The sequence below is a fragment of the Nelumbo lutea genome, chromosome 8, assembly GCF_056320005.1.
Source record: "Nelumbo lutea isolate HS-2025 chromosome 8, American lotus-T2T, whole genome shotgun sequence".
In the NCBI taxonomy this organism is placed as follows: domain Eukaryota; kingdom Viridiplantae; phylum Streptophyta; class Magnoliopsida; order Proteales; family Nelumbonaceae; genus Nelumbo; species Nelumbo lutea.
Genome location: NC_142691.1, coordinates 942,576 through 957,747, shown reverse-complemented (window position 1 = coordinate 957,747; position 15,172 = coordinate 942,576). Strand labels below are relative to the sequence as shown.

General features: G+C 41.8%; 1 protein-coding gene across 2 annotated transcripts; it reads right to left on the bottom strand.

Annotated features, from left to right (window-relative positions):
• Positions 1-678: 678 nt before the first annotated feature.
• LOC148842077 (ethylene-responsive transcription factor RAP2-12-like) lies at positions 679-3,647 on the bottom strand. Of its 2 annotated transcripts, none has more exons than XM_088959252.1 (3): positions 3,340-3,647; positions 1,289-2,211; positions 679-998 (listed from the first exon to the last, which is right to left on the bottom strand). In XM_088959252.1, the coding sequence occupies exons 1-2, from the start codon at positions 3,587-3,589 to the stop codon at positions 1,331-1,333; spliced, it is 1,131 nt and encodes a 376-aa protein (XP_088815378.1). In that variant the 5' UTR covers positions 3,590-3,647; the 3' UTR covers positions 679-998; positions 1,289-1,330. The 2 variants fall into 2 exon arrangements, with proteins under 2 accessions (XP_088815378.1, XP_088815379.1); XM_088959253.1 differs by having other exon boundaries at positions 1,289-2,208.
• Positions 3,648-15,172: the final 11,525 nt, after the last annotated feature.

The following is a 15,172-nucleotide window of genomic DNA, read 5'->3' as shown; positions in this document are numbered from 1 at the left end:
ATATATATATATATATATATATATATAATGACTTAAAACTTTATTCTTGGTAAAATGAAAATGACAGTAAAACAGTATAAAGATAAATATCGAGACTTTGGACCTTATAATGAACTTTTTTATAGATAACAATTGTTTTATGTATTACTAGTAAACTGTACGATTCCTACATATATTACCAAAAAAAAAAACATTTTCTTACATATTTATACCTTATACAAATATTAGATTCAGGTAGTTGTAAGATTCGTAAGAATTTATTCGATCTATATCAATCGTATCTATCACGTGTATATAAAAGGGAAAACACGTGTAATCCTCTAACCATAAATGATAATTGCTTTGATGGTATAAAGAATTCTTATCGCTTGTCGATCTCTACATGACACATCTTAGAACATTAACACAGTAAAACATCCCACAATCCCACTAAAGGCGAAAGGGTAGCCAATGGCCAAACACATGGAATCGGCCGCCCGAATTTCGCCTTTCCAAAAGCCAATCGGAAACAAATAGAAGCAAATCCTGGCAAACAAAGGTTTAGGACCGTGCCCACTGTCCATGCACAGCGTTATCATTCATACAGAATCCTATTTATTAATTACGGTGGTATCTGTCAACATGAAGATGAAAGCTTTTGCTTTCCAAAACTAAAATCGAAAGACAAAACAGCACATATTGGTGAAGCCAACACCCCCTAAATTATTTAATCCAAGTACTAAGGGAGATCAAGCTGGTATTGAACAGCTTTAGTATATTCATCACATGACCATCAATACAGACTTAAGTCCGAAAAGCAAATTTCTTCCAAATCCAAGGTACCCTAAAAGGAGGGAAAAAAAGAACAATACACCAAATTACGCTTAAAATTTTAAAGCTAAAACCTACTTACCATGAACCCAAAGATGCCTGCAGACGCTGCATTCATGGTCTCAGATGTAGGTTCCAACTGTTTTGCTCTCCATGTCTTGTCTGCACTCCATCTCCAAACACCAGTCCTGAGAAAGAAAATGCAGATGATGAAATGTATATCTTTCGAAAACAAATAAAGTGTTGGCCAATGTGAATGGTTTGTTTTTCAAAACCCAAAATGACCGCTGCTTCAACAAAAGCATGATTTCAACGATGAAATGGCAATTGTGTTTTAAAACCAAATTTATTGGCAGAGAGCCGGACACCCCCTACGTTTTCAAGATGAAACCTTTAAATGAAGTAATATATAAAAATAACGCCATAACTAAATCATACCAGAAGAATAAAGGAGCTACAAGTGATGAATTTTACTAACATGTCTTATTTACATTAAAGCCATTCCGCGCAGACAGATCCTTCAGAAGACATTTCCCATAATTGGTGGGAGGAGGTCATCAAAGCTCCAGAGATCCATCGAACTTCCACAATCCTGAGTTGTCTCACTGCCAAGGAAGCTATCCACTGATGCATCCCAACTGCCCTCAAGATATGGGATTTGAAACTCAAACGCTGGCAGTTCTTCAGACAAGTTCTTAGGAGCATTTCCCTCGTTAGGCACTGCTTCCTCGGATTTGGTCTTCAGTTTTTTCTTTGGATTAGCATCTTCAACAAATTCAGAACCATCACTTTCCATTGTCGAGGAAAGAACTGATGAAATTTCAGGTGTCTTGGGCTCGCATTCTCCCCAACCGAAGTCAGAGCAATCAAAAGAGTTACTTCCTTGGTCTGAATTAAAGCACATGGTGGTACCATCAGAAGGGGAAAACGATTTGAAACTGATTTGGTCCTCCACAATGGGGATAGAATTCAAGTATTCAGACACTTTAATTGGTGCCTTCTCTTCCATAAACCCTGAATTATCGTAAAAGTCTGAATCTGCATTGTTCATAAAACTGAAACTCTGCTTCACAGAGACCAAATTAGGCCTAGGAAGTGGCTTCTCTATGCTTGGGTTAGCAGTGCGCTTTGGAGCAGTAGGGTGAGCCTCTTCAGGGAAATTCACCTTGGCCTTCTTGCCTCGTATCCTCCTAGCTTCAGCATCATAAGCTCTAGCAGCTTCTTCAGCAGTGTTGAATGTCCCAAGCCAGACCCGGACTCCCTTTCTAGGGTCTCTGATCTCAGCTGCCCATTTGCCCCAAGGCCTCTGCCGGATTCCCCTATACTGGTTCTTCCTCTTTCTTTTTGCAGATTTCTCAGCAGGTCCACTGAATTGTACCGGTTTCAAAGTAGTGGAACCTCCTGCGATTAAAAAAGAAATAACAACGTTAAAACAGAAGCACAATACGATGGATAAAGCTATGAAAAAGGAAAAAAAAAAAACATAGCTTTAAGCCAAAGAGCACTTACAAACGTTGGAAAAAAGAGGCGAAGGATTAGAAATCATCCCATTTTACCGCAACAGATATCCACCATGACCAATTGACCATGAGGAGACGGGAAATTTAGTTTAGTTAACAATTAACGATCCTTATTTTCTACAACATCCTTATTGAGAGATGAATTTGATTTAACATGAAAACCGTATAGACGAGTATCTTGGCATGGTTAACTTATAATATTTTTCTTTTGCTGGTCAATTTCATTTCCACCGATGACGACGAAAGAGTTTCAATCGCCATCGATGGCATGGTTAACTTTAATTGCTTATTCAATTTCCACCGATGGCATGGTTAACTTTAATTGCTTATTCAATTTCTTTCTAACCCGCCAAAGAAAGAGGGGCAAGAATATAATAATATATGTATATATATATCATAAAATTAATTAGCAAACAAAGATTAGCACAATCATGCGTTTTATTGTAAAAAGAAAAACAAAAAATCGAAAATGAAGTTAGTTTACAATAAAACCAAAAGGAGGGGAAAACTAAAAAGGCCTCTAAATTGTTATACAGGAGGGCGGTCCTAGATTGAAAAGTTTTGGAAACGTCAAATAAAAACTCTCTCTCTCTCTCTCTAAGATTTTTTCTTTTTTTTTTTTCCAGTGGAGGAAAACGAAAATAAACCCCGGTAAGAGATGAAGGTCTGAAAGCACTTGATGAAAGGTGAAGATTTAAGCAGTCGTACAAAATCAAAATTGGCCAACGACATATAGCTGAAAAATCCCAACCTTTAGGTGAAATAAAAAGGCCTAAGCATACAAAGTGTCGACCCTGAAATAAGAAGATCAATGGGAAAAGGAAAAAGAGAAATCAAGCAATAGCTATTACATGATGTGTATAAACAAGAGATCTGGGAAAAATCCCATTTTGGAACCTCGTCCAGAAAAATATGCAAGTAAAAGATTATAAAATATAAACATCATAGACGGAAGATAAAATCAGAAACCCTAAACTGACCAGAGAGAGAGAGAATGAGTCTAGCATACCTCGGGAGAACCCAGAATTTGAAGCCAAAGTGAAGGGCTTAACATCCTCCCCCTCCTCCTCATCAATCTCGTCCTTGAACTCCTGAAAGTCAGCCTCAAAGTCGTCATCGACGTCGACGACTGCCGGACGCAAGGGTTTGGAGTAGTAATTTGCAGAATTTTGTTTCAGGTCAGGCCACAGGTAATCAGCTGTGAGTCGCCGGGAGCGATTCGTGGGAATGAAATCAGATATTATAGCTCCGCCGCACATTTTCCTTCTTCAAAAGCAGGTCTGATCGAGAGAAGACCAGACAATCGCTTTGCAAGAGACGGGTAACAGATTCCGTGAAAGATTTATATAGGCAAACAGAGAAATATTGGAGAGAAAATCCAAAGATTGGGAATTTTATATATTTATGTATGCATGCAACAGGGAAAAAAGGTTGGTGGCGATATGGCTGCAGATATGGCTGCAAACAGTACCGAGTGTTCGAATTCGGATTCGAAAATTCGATCCGTTTATAATTGGACCAAATATTGATCACCCGTATCCTATCCGATATATTCCGATTAGAATATTTTAAATTTTAAATTTATTTTATTCATAAAATATAATATTAAATTATTTTTAATCATTTTATTAATAATAAATATCATTTTAATTATATTTAGTTATAATTTTATATATTTAATATCCGATTATAATTCGAATTCCATTCGATCCGTTTGCAGCGTCAGGTGACGGTGGCGACCAGCGTCTCGCGAGATGAAAATAAAAATACGCGTCGAAGCGTAGGGTTTATTAGATGAACAATAAGGAGTGATACATGTATACGGAATAAATATGATGCACGTGTCTCCAAATAAGCAGAAGTACAGAGTGTAGACGCATTTTTAAGAAAACGAAACAAGTTTGACAGTGCAATATAAAAGTACCCTTACTATAACTACAAATTACATTAGTACCTCGCTTTTGATTACACAGTTTATACTGATAAGATAGTGTTTGGTAGTTGTTCAATTAAGTTGTTTGTGTAGAATTTACACACAGATTACGGGCCACACTTGTATATAAGTATTTTGCATCTTTCGTTCTTTTCTAATGTAGGGTTCTCTTTATATATTATTCACTTGTTAATTCCAACAAAAAGAAGAGAAAAAAATTAAATAATTTCATGGGATACCTTAAATCTTTCCCCAACTTTCTGTTGTTTCTCCATTATTCTTTATGAAAAAAGATTAAAAACAATCCACTTAAACTATCTAATGACAAAATTACTCAACCTTTAGTGCTTTTTTTTTTTAAATTGTTTTCATATTTACAAACCTACAAACAAAATTAAGGCTAGTCGGGATAGTTTTGAGCTTTTGGACTCTGGAAAACAAAGATGAACCAAAAAGTGAATTGGGGAGTTTGGCATGAATTGCTTTTAAAAATATAATAATCTCAAGCCAAAGTTCCCAAAACACTTTTAAGTTGTAAGCCTAAAAAATGGGGCTTTATGCTTTTGGACTTTAAAATCACAAATCGTGAAGCTTGTCCAAATGCAACCAATTTTTTTTTTCAATTCTTTATTTACATACTAACAGTTCTGAAATAAAAGAAACCATGTCCTTAACCCAATTCCTATATTTATTGTAGAAAGCAAAGCACTTCCCTTTCACATTATGACCACCATACAAAAATTTCAACCTAGTGGCGTTGTATTGCCATTGTATTTTGGACGGATTAATATAAATTTATGAGATAGAGATTTTTCAACTTACAATGTTTAAAAAATATTTTGAATTGATAAATGCATATTATTATTTGTAAGTAGACGTGTTTATGGGTCAGGTTGAATTTTGTCTCTTTTAAATAGAAAATAACCAGGCCCAAGCCGAAATTCAAACCTAACTATTAGGCCTATATCTTGAGCCTGAGCTTGGCCCTATATAACACCTGAAATATGGACAAATATTTTATATTATAATTAATAATACTTTTTTTATTACTAATTTTATTATTATGTAGTATATATAATATTATTGAGCTAGGAAGAAGTTGATATTTTTTGTGCAGATTTTTGCACAAGTAGATTAATAACTTTTCTTCGAAACAGAAAATTATTTAAGATGACAAGAATAATCTAAAATTCGTGAAACTGCTATTAGTTTCCATTATTGACTTAAATTCATTGGGAAATAGTGCAAAGAATGCAAAAATATCATCGAAATTTATCCAACTTCAAAAGAATCAAAACTAGAACAAATCAAACAAAAAATATCTTAATCTTTATAGTTATTATATGATGACTATACTTACCTTTGGTTTTAGTAGATGTTATGACAATGCTTAACTAATCAAAATAATATATTTGAAAAAAAGATTTTTACCATGATATAGAGACATTAAAGGAATGTTTGCCAATGTATTATCATGAGTAAGAAAAGTGATCGATGTGAGTTATAAATACGAACCAATTCTTGTTTTATTTATTTTAAGCGGGTTGCATGTATTGCGTCATCCCTAGAAATGAAGGAACAGAGAGAGTAAAGGAAAAAAACAAAAGCCAAATAGCACACTCAACTGTATGTATTTATTGTTTAGTCGGTAATTAGTTTGCGTAACAAGACACGGCATTCCAAAGCAAAGACCCAAGTGTATATTCTTCTAGATAAACAGATTATTTTTGGCTAATGCTTGCTAGTTTGGTGTTCAGGTTGCAGCTTGCAGGGTATTATTAATTAATTTATTAATATCTTCCACTCCACTAATCCACTTACAGGTTGGAGGGGAATTAGTACTAGACTATTAGGCCTCCTCAATATTCAGGCCTAGCTTACCTAATCCAAAGATGAGTAATTTGTTGGTTGGACTACTCATTTTGACTGGACAACGAGTTGGTGAGTCGGTTGATTACCATGTAAATACTCATCTTAGATTTATTTGTCGTTCTGATCACTTCTCTAAACCTGTTATTTTTCTTAGCTCTGATCTGACTAAATGCCATTCGATTACCCATTTTTATTAGTTGGGATTTGGGAGGAGAACCGGTCCCTTTAGGCTGCATTTGGAAACAAAGTAAATACCGCCGGTTCAGTGCGTTATTGCATTTCAGTCCACATTTTCATGCGTTTGGAAATAGTGTAAAAACATCTTTATTATCGATGTAAATTTGCAAACATCTGGAGTTTACTTGACATCGATATGAGAGTGGAAAACTACATTGATTTTTTTCCAAGTAAAAAGAAATTATGCTCTCTTCTTCCATCAAGGGAAATAGGCAATGAGTTTATCTTCTCTTTTTCCATCGAGGGAAATAGGCAACGAGTTTACCTTCGTCCACCGACATGGTGGTCTGAATAACTGCTATTTTCCTATTTCCCATTCTCAGATTTGAGATTTTAGGAGTCTGAACCGGCTATTTTACCCTCATCCACAGCAGCTTTTGAGATCTGAAGAGTCACACCAAAACGGCTATTTACCCTCATCCATAGCAGCTTCTTAGATCTTAGGAGTCCGACCAAAACGGCTCTTTAGGTAGGAGATGGTGGGTTACTTCATCATTTCGGTTACCTTTATTAGATGGAAGGGTAATTGCAAGGATGAATAAATATTTTTTTATGACGGTTCATACCGTAAGATTTTAAGTGGTTTGACGAGCCGCAATTATCAGATGTTCTATCAGATTTATCATTGCAAAAATTTTAGTTTTTTGATTGGAATGCAATGCTTCTATGAAAATAGTTTCTATTTTAATCCAAGACAAGACAATATAAGGATTTATCATTGCATTGATTTCAATCTACTTGTATTATCATGCATCCTACCTTACGCCTAGACAAATAACCCTCCTTCCTCCATTCTCTTTGACCTAAAGTGAATGCCACTTCATTTTACTTATCACATACAAATAAGAGAAGTCAAATATAAAGCAAAGATAAATTAGAATTTACTCTCAGCCATTTTGTATTCCTATGCATTTACACCAATGCAAATGGAATTTATACTACAACCAAGTGCAACCATAGTCTCAGATTTTGTATCAGAGTTAAGCAAAACCATTTACATTGGTTAATGCCCCTTTAATACATGGTGGTATGCCAATAAAGGCAGCCAGTGGATTTGATCCCATCCAATTAAATTGGATTATGATAATCCATTATGCTTATCAGATTGAATTGGACCAATATAGATAAATCATTATTTGTTGGATTGGATTAGTTATTAACAATTTGATCCTACAACAATCCAATCCAATGTTAACCCAAAAGTTCAGAGTATCAATATGTATTGTCTTTTTTTTTTTTTGCTAATACTTGCATGTGGCACAATAGGAAATCAATAGTCGTGCTAAAATTTTATTGTATTTACCGTGTATTTGCATGTATTGCTTTAGTATCAGTATTCGGCACGTATTAATTGTTACTCAGCTCTTATAAACTGATATATACAATTGCTATAAATTGTTACAAACTCATTCAATTGTTGTTGCAATTTGATTTTAAGAGAAGTTTGTTGAAGGGTGATTTGGCCAGCGAGAAGGGGACACGTGGACACGATCTGATTAAGGGATGACAGTTCAGCCTAGCAAGCTTAGTTTGCAACGTTTGAGCTTGGGTATTCAGCCACCTCGGCATCGGGGCACCTCGCTATCCAATCCAGTTTGGAACTAAAGAATCGAAGTATCAACTCAGGGCAAACAACCCGAATTGACACATAACTGACTCCAGAGGTCTCTCCAACGAATCCCGAATTTCTCGAGATCACGATGAACTAACAGATCCCAATTTTTTCGAGATCACGATAAGGACTTATCCCGGCTCCGCTAGAATCAGAAGTAAAACGATAAGCCTTATCTACGTAGTGCTCATTCGGAAGCGGAACGAGCCATATCTCCACACCCCGGAGATCCCGGAACTCTTTCATGAGACCCACGACTACTCCAGTATATAAAGACGAGAACCTCAAGGCAAAGGTATGCGTGATTACTCTACTCTCTAGCACTCAAGCTCTCAAGCTCTCAAGCACTCAGCTCACGTTTACAACACACTAACTTAAGCATCGGAGCGACTTTGTCGGGTTAGCTACCTAGGTTCTCTGATCCATTGTCTTGCAGATAGATCTAGATTGCTACTCGATTGGAAGCCAGATCGCCCTCCAGCTAGGAGTAGTTAGATCGTGCAACAACAATTGGTGTCGTATGTGGAAAACAATCGAAAGGCCATCCTTGTTGTTTGCAGTTACCAACCTTGATTTCTACGTCAATGGAATCTTCTAGTCATACAGGGAAAAGCAGCGAGATGAACGTCTCCGGGGGGCAACCCCAACCCCTAGGTGTGCATCGCTTAATTCACCATCCCGCTTACTGCGTTTGGAGTTCCAACACTGACCGCACCACCAAACGCTACACAGGTGAGCGCCCCACTTCCCCCAGTGGTAGGCGCAACTTTTTCTGAGCCTTATGTGGTTCCCCCAGAGTAGGGTACTCCTAGTTCAATGACTTTGTTCAGTGCGTCCGGGCTATCCAGATCCAGATGTAGCAGGTCCAACAATTTCAACAGTACTAGCATCATTATTTCTACCACTAGTATCAGCATCAGTTCCCTCCACTACCACAGAACCAGCAACCGGTTCCACCTCGGCACCTAGGGGCCCATTAGAATTAGAACCGGCCTAGGACTAACCGGAACATCAGTCGATCTCCCCACCGGGGTAAAGAGACCTCACAAGTATTGATTCCTCTCAGGAGTCAGGTCCCACCCCGTGAGAGAAGAGACCGTTAGGTTACTCTACTGGCCTCGCAAGGGAACCCTGGAAACCGGTCTAGGGATGCTCGGCCTAACAGGACCAATCCTCCCTGGCATTCACAACAAGAAAAAGACAGTTCACTAGCAGGTAACCAGTTTGGGGTTCGAGGTGCAAACTCGAGGCAGGGCCTCTCCATCCCTTGTGATAGCCAGCCCCAGAATCCCACAAGGAACCAGGAGTTACCTCGCGACAGAGCGGTACTGGAGCATATCGAAGTTAGCAGCAACACCGCTGAACAAGTGAAGAAACAACAATGGAGATGTCGCAAGGCACGCCGTACCTCGGCTCAGAATAGCCAGCTAGCAAAGCCAAGCCAACAAGAAGGGCAAACCAAAGGTAAGGAAGAAGTGAGCTCGGTGTCTACAAAGGCCGCTCCTCCACTACTTTGTAGGTCATCTCCCCTGTCTCCCGAGCTCTTGGCGACTCCAATGCCTAAAGACTCCAAGATGCCTCCCTTAGACAAGTACGACAGGTCCTTCGATCCTAATGACCATGTGGACTCTTTCTAGTCCCAGATGCACCTAGCTGGGGCTGATGAGTCTTGCATGTGTGTAGCCTTCTCCACTACCTTCAAGGGGGTAGTTTGAACCTGGTATCAAAACCTCGTGTTGGTTGATATGATCTCAAACAGAAATCAAAGTCCAAGCGTTGGCCAATTTTGTAGCGGAATGCATGTTGAGTACTGCGACCCCCCGAGCTGGCCAAGCTCGAACACACGACGTAAGCTTCAACCAGTGCGGCACCGGTCCCGGTCAGAGCAGGACTGACCTGGGACAAGGAGCCCTGGATTCTCCACGTTAACGGCTCATCGAACCAATAGGGAAGCGGTGCATGACTGATTCTGTACGGTCCAAGCGAGGTGAAGCTAGAATACACACTTAGGTTCAGATTCACGACATCAAACAACGAAGTAGAATACGAAGCATTGGTCATCAGGTTAACCCTAGCAAGGGAAATGAAGGCAAAACACCTCATCATATGTAGCGACTCGCAACTAGTGGTCAACCAAGTTACTGGTGAGTACGAAGCCCGTGACCCCACTATGGCTGCTTACTTGGCCAAAGTCAGAGAGATCCTGCGCAGCTTCGTCTCCTACTTCATCAGACAGATTCTAAGGTCCGAGAAAGTTGATGCCACGCCTTCTCCCGATTAGCCAGCACAAGTAGTTACACCATGCAGACCGTGTACATAGAGGAATTACCTCGGCCCAACATTCTTAGGGGGGGCAGAAGAGGTTGCTCTTGTATCACAAGCAGAACCAAGCTGGATCGACTCACTCGTAAGTTATCTACTTCACGGGGCCCTACCTGTAGAATGCAATGCGGCCTGAAGGGTAGAGCGCCAGTCAGCTAAGTACATCCTTATAGATGGACAGTTGTACAAAAGGTCTTTTATGCTTCCCTACTTGCGTTGCTTGCGACCCTCGGAGGCCGAGCATGTACTCCGCGACACTCGTGAAGACTTGTGCGGCGGACACTTGGGGGGCAGAGCTCTCGCATAGAAAGCATTGCGGCAAGGCTATTACTGACCCATGATGAAGGCAGATGCACTCGAGCTCATCAAGAAGTGCGATAGGTGTTAGAGGCATGCCAACATCCACCATCGACCTGCTGCTTATCTGAAATACCTCACTAGCCTATGGCCCTTAGCGTAGTGGAAAATCAACATCCTTGACCCTTTCCCGCCAGCAACAAGACAAAGAAGGTTCTTGGTTGTAGCAGTAGACTACTTTACAAAGTGGGTGGAAGCTGAACCTTTGGTAACGATCACAACTCGCAACATACAAAATTTCTTTTGGAAAAACATAGTATGTCGCTTTGGGCTACCTCGGGTACTCATCTCCGATAATGGAAAACAATTCGAGGATATCAAGTTTCAAAACTAGTGTGCCAAAATGGGAATTCAACAAAATTTCACCTCGGTGGCACACCCCCAAGAGAACGGGCAAACAGAAGTCACTAACAAAGCGATACTTCGTAGACTGAAAGCTCACTTAGCTCGAGCCAAAGGGTTGTGGGTAGATGAACTGCCCAGTGTCCTTTGGGCCTACCGAACTACCATTAAGGCTGCTATAGGTAAAACCCCTTTCAACTTCACTTACGACACAAAAGTGGTGAACCCAACCGAAATCGAGGTGCCCACACTACGCTTGGAGGCTTATGACAAGGAGACGAATGATGATGAGCTCCGTGCCAATCTAGACCTGGTAGAAGAGGTACGAGACCTGGTTTACATCCGTATTGCAACTTACCAACAAAGAGTAGCTCGGTACTATTACGTCTGGGTCAGAAAATGACACTTCCGCGTTGGTGACCTAGTTCTTTGGAAGGTTATGGTACCTGAGCTCGGCGTTGGCAAGCTCGGACCGAATTGGGAAGGTCCATATCGAGTAAGACAGGTGTTCGGGGAAGGCACGTATGAGCTTGAGACTTTGGAAGGGAAGCAAGTACCTCGAGTATGGAATATCGACAACCTAAGAAGGTACTATTTGTGACCATCAAACTGGTAAAAAAGGATCATTGAACTGAAGAGAAGACTGCGAGTCACTCCCAGAAGCCTAAGGGCCATGGTGCTGAGCTGACATAAAACCTCAGCACTACGATAAGTCCTAGTCGCCCTAGTCGCCTCTTCGGCATATGCAAACTAGTTTTCATGCTTGAGGATTAGACAGTTCGAGTACCAACCCTATGATGTCTAGCCCACCTCGGCGTATAACAATAGGTTAATCCCATTTGAAGTCAGGCTCGACGGCTCGACACTAAGGGATAACCAACACTTAAGCGAGTAGCCCGTGTGCAGACAGGTCGGGTATATACCCTACAGTGTCCGCCCACCTCGGCGTACAACAATAAAAAGTTATCCCTACTTGGAGTCTAACTCGTTAGCTTGACAATTTGGGGTAACATACACTTAAAAAAAATCACTCCTATTTGGTTTAGTTTGCCAGTTCGAGAGTTATCTACATTTAAAAGAAAAAAGAAAATTTTTGCACACAAAGATTGCAAAAACATTTGTATTTCATTGATATGAAATTTCGGATACAAAAAAAAAAATTACAGTGCACCAAGCTCGGTGTATTACAGAAGGGGGTCCAGGAAAAGAGGCATCTAGTCACTTCGAGGCTCTTCATTCTCGCTGGAGGCTTCGGCAGGAGGATTTGTCTCCATTTGGCTCTCGCCAGCACCGGTCTCCTCATCTTCATCGAGCAGGTCGCCGTCACTTTCTGCTTTGGAGTCCGGATCTTGGGCAGCTTCGACAACCATCTTCTTTGTGATCCTCAAAGTGGTTATGACATTGAGGTCGAGCTGGGGAAACTCACATCGGGTCAGCTACCTACTAAGTTTGAATCCTTTGCGGTAGCTTGCCGTCCCTACCTCAACCATCTCTTTCCGCTACTCCATTGAGGACTTGTACTCCTCGACATCCTTAGCCTTGGCCTCCTCCATTGCCTGAAGGAGTAGTTCGGTTCACTCCTTCACATGAGCCTCGAGGTTCTCCACCTCCCTCTTCAATGCCGCCTCTCGCTCCTCGAACTCCCTCTTCAATGCCGCCTCATGCTTCTCGAGCTCATTCTTCTCCGACATCAGCAAAGTGAGCATCTCCTTCTTAGCCCGCGCATCATTCTTCAGCTAGTTATTCTCGTTGCGAGCTAAGTTCAGTTCAGCGTGAGCTTTCCAGGAAGACTCCTCTGCTTCGAGAGCTCGCTTCAAGTTTACCTCAGACTAATAAGCCAAGGCGTGGATAGTGGAATTCACCTGCCAAGAGAAGAAAACAAGCGTCAGTATACAAAAACCCAAGTACAAGACAGATTGAAGAGACAAGTCCAAAAACTTCCCACCATGCAGTGAGTAGCCGCTCGGGCTCATAGCTGAGGAACTGGCAATTCAGCCTAACTAGCGACCTCCTCAGCAAATACTGTACCCTTGCTCTTGAGAAGGCCAAATTTCGGAGTCAAAATACTCCAAGCTGCGCCTTCGCTGCCCGAAGAAGTGGCAGCTGCCGGGGTGGGCTCTGTAGACCTAGTCTCCTCGGGCACGAGGGGTGGGTAGGGCTTGCCGAAGTCCTGTTCGACCAGATCTATTACTGGAGGCTGATCAGCAGTTGACGGCTGCTCGAGCTCAGGAACGGCAGCTGGTGAGTGCTCAACGCGAGCCCTCTTGGTGGCTCTCTTCTTCTTCCCCTTCTTCATGCTCCTGAAAAGTTTGTTGGCGGGGATATACAATACCGAAGTAAAATAGAGAAAAAGTACAACAAACAATGATCTACCAGGACTCAGATCAGCCTGCACGAGCTTCTCGTTGGTCATGAAGTCTTCGAACTTCAGGTCGAGCTCCGCCTAAGATCGGAGCGCCTCCCTTGTCTTTAGGTCCAACCTAACACCGGGATCTTGGATGGCTGCCCTCCAATGAGTCGGGAAAGGCTAGCCCTCAGTGTTGCGGACCATGAAATAGTGCATCTTCTAGGCTGGGACCTTGTTAGGGAGCTCGTGCAAAAGTTTAAATCCAGGACGAGGTGACAAATAGTAAGTTCGCCTGTGCTCGGACAGAGCACAAGACGAATTCTTCTTTATGGAAAGAATAGAAGAAAAACTTTACAATTGTAATCATGGAAATGTGAAATGGTCCCTATGACGTTGCGGATAGAGTTCGGGTGTAACTGATCTATGGTGATATTGAAAAACTTTACAATCTCAACTATGAGGGGGTGAAATGGAAGGCAAAGACCAGGTGCGAGCTACTCCTCGAAGATCACGATTTGTCGTGACCATGATCCCAAGGGAAGTTACCTAAGGGATGCTATATACAAAGTTGTTGGGAAGTCTATACTGAGCTACTAGGGTTAGGAGCTTGTCTGCCGTCATTGTCGATGGGCCAAAGTTATCTGGCAACCAACCTCGATGTGAGGTGAAAGCCAGGTTACCTGAGGCCTCTCGCTCCCGCCAAGGTGAGTTCACCTCGGGAGGACCATGGACCGCATCCTGGCTCGAAGTAACCTCCTCAGTAGGATGAGGATCTACAGCATGAATCGAGGTACCCACCTCGGCTCTAGCGGATTCACCGCTCCCGTCTAAGCGGCTATCGAAACTAAAACTAGACATGCTAAAAAGATGCGAAATTGAAAAGAAAAAGCAAAGGAAAACTCACCAAAAGGAAGACCGAAGAAAGGAAAGCGACCTCGGAAAGACTTGAACATGACCTCAAAGATTGTGGATTAGCGGACTTGTGGCGAGGAAAATGAGACCCTTGGCCCCTATTTATTGCTAGTGTATCCGGGGATCAACGATCGAGATTAACACAATCCAATGACTCCTAGGAAAATTGGTTGCACGACCCCCGAGGTTGAAATTGATTTAGCATGTGTTTTGACGTCCACGGAGTTTATAAAACGTCGTGACGTCTGCACGTAACTCAGATGCGACCTGGGTTATTTCTGAGTTGAGTTAGGCGGTCGAACAGGTCTGACCAACGATTCACCCGTCAAGCCGCCTAGACCTCGTGTCAAATCCACCTGGACTCATCATGAATTCCCCGCACTGGGTTGAGACCCCTGGCTTGGGGAGTGGGGGACAATTGATGAAGGGTGATTTGGCCCGACCTAGCGAGAAGGGGACACGTGGACACGACTTGACTAACGGATGATAGCTTAGCCTGGCAAGCCGAGTTCGCAACGTTTGAGCTCGGGTATTCAGCCACCTTGACCTAAAACTCACCTCGGAGTTGGGGCACCTTGGCATCCAATCCAGTTTGGAACTAAAGAACCGAACTATCAGCTCGGGGCTAACAACCCAAATCGCCACGTAACCGACTCCAGAGGTCTCTCCAACGGATCCCGAATTCTTCGAGATCATGATGAGCTAACTTCCTGATTTTTCTGAGATCACGATAAGAACTTATCCCGGCTCTGCCAGAATCGGAAGTGAAACGATAAGCCTTATCTACGTAGTGCTCATTCGGAAGCGGAACGAGCCATATCTCCACACCCCGGAGATCCCGGAACTCTTTCATGAGACCCACGACTAATCCAGTATATAAAGACGAGAACCTCAAGGCAAAGGTATGC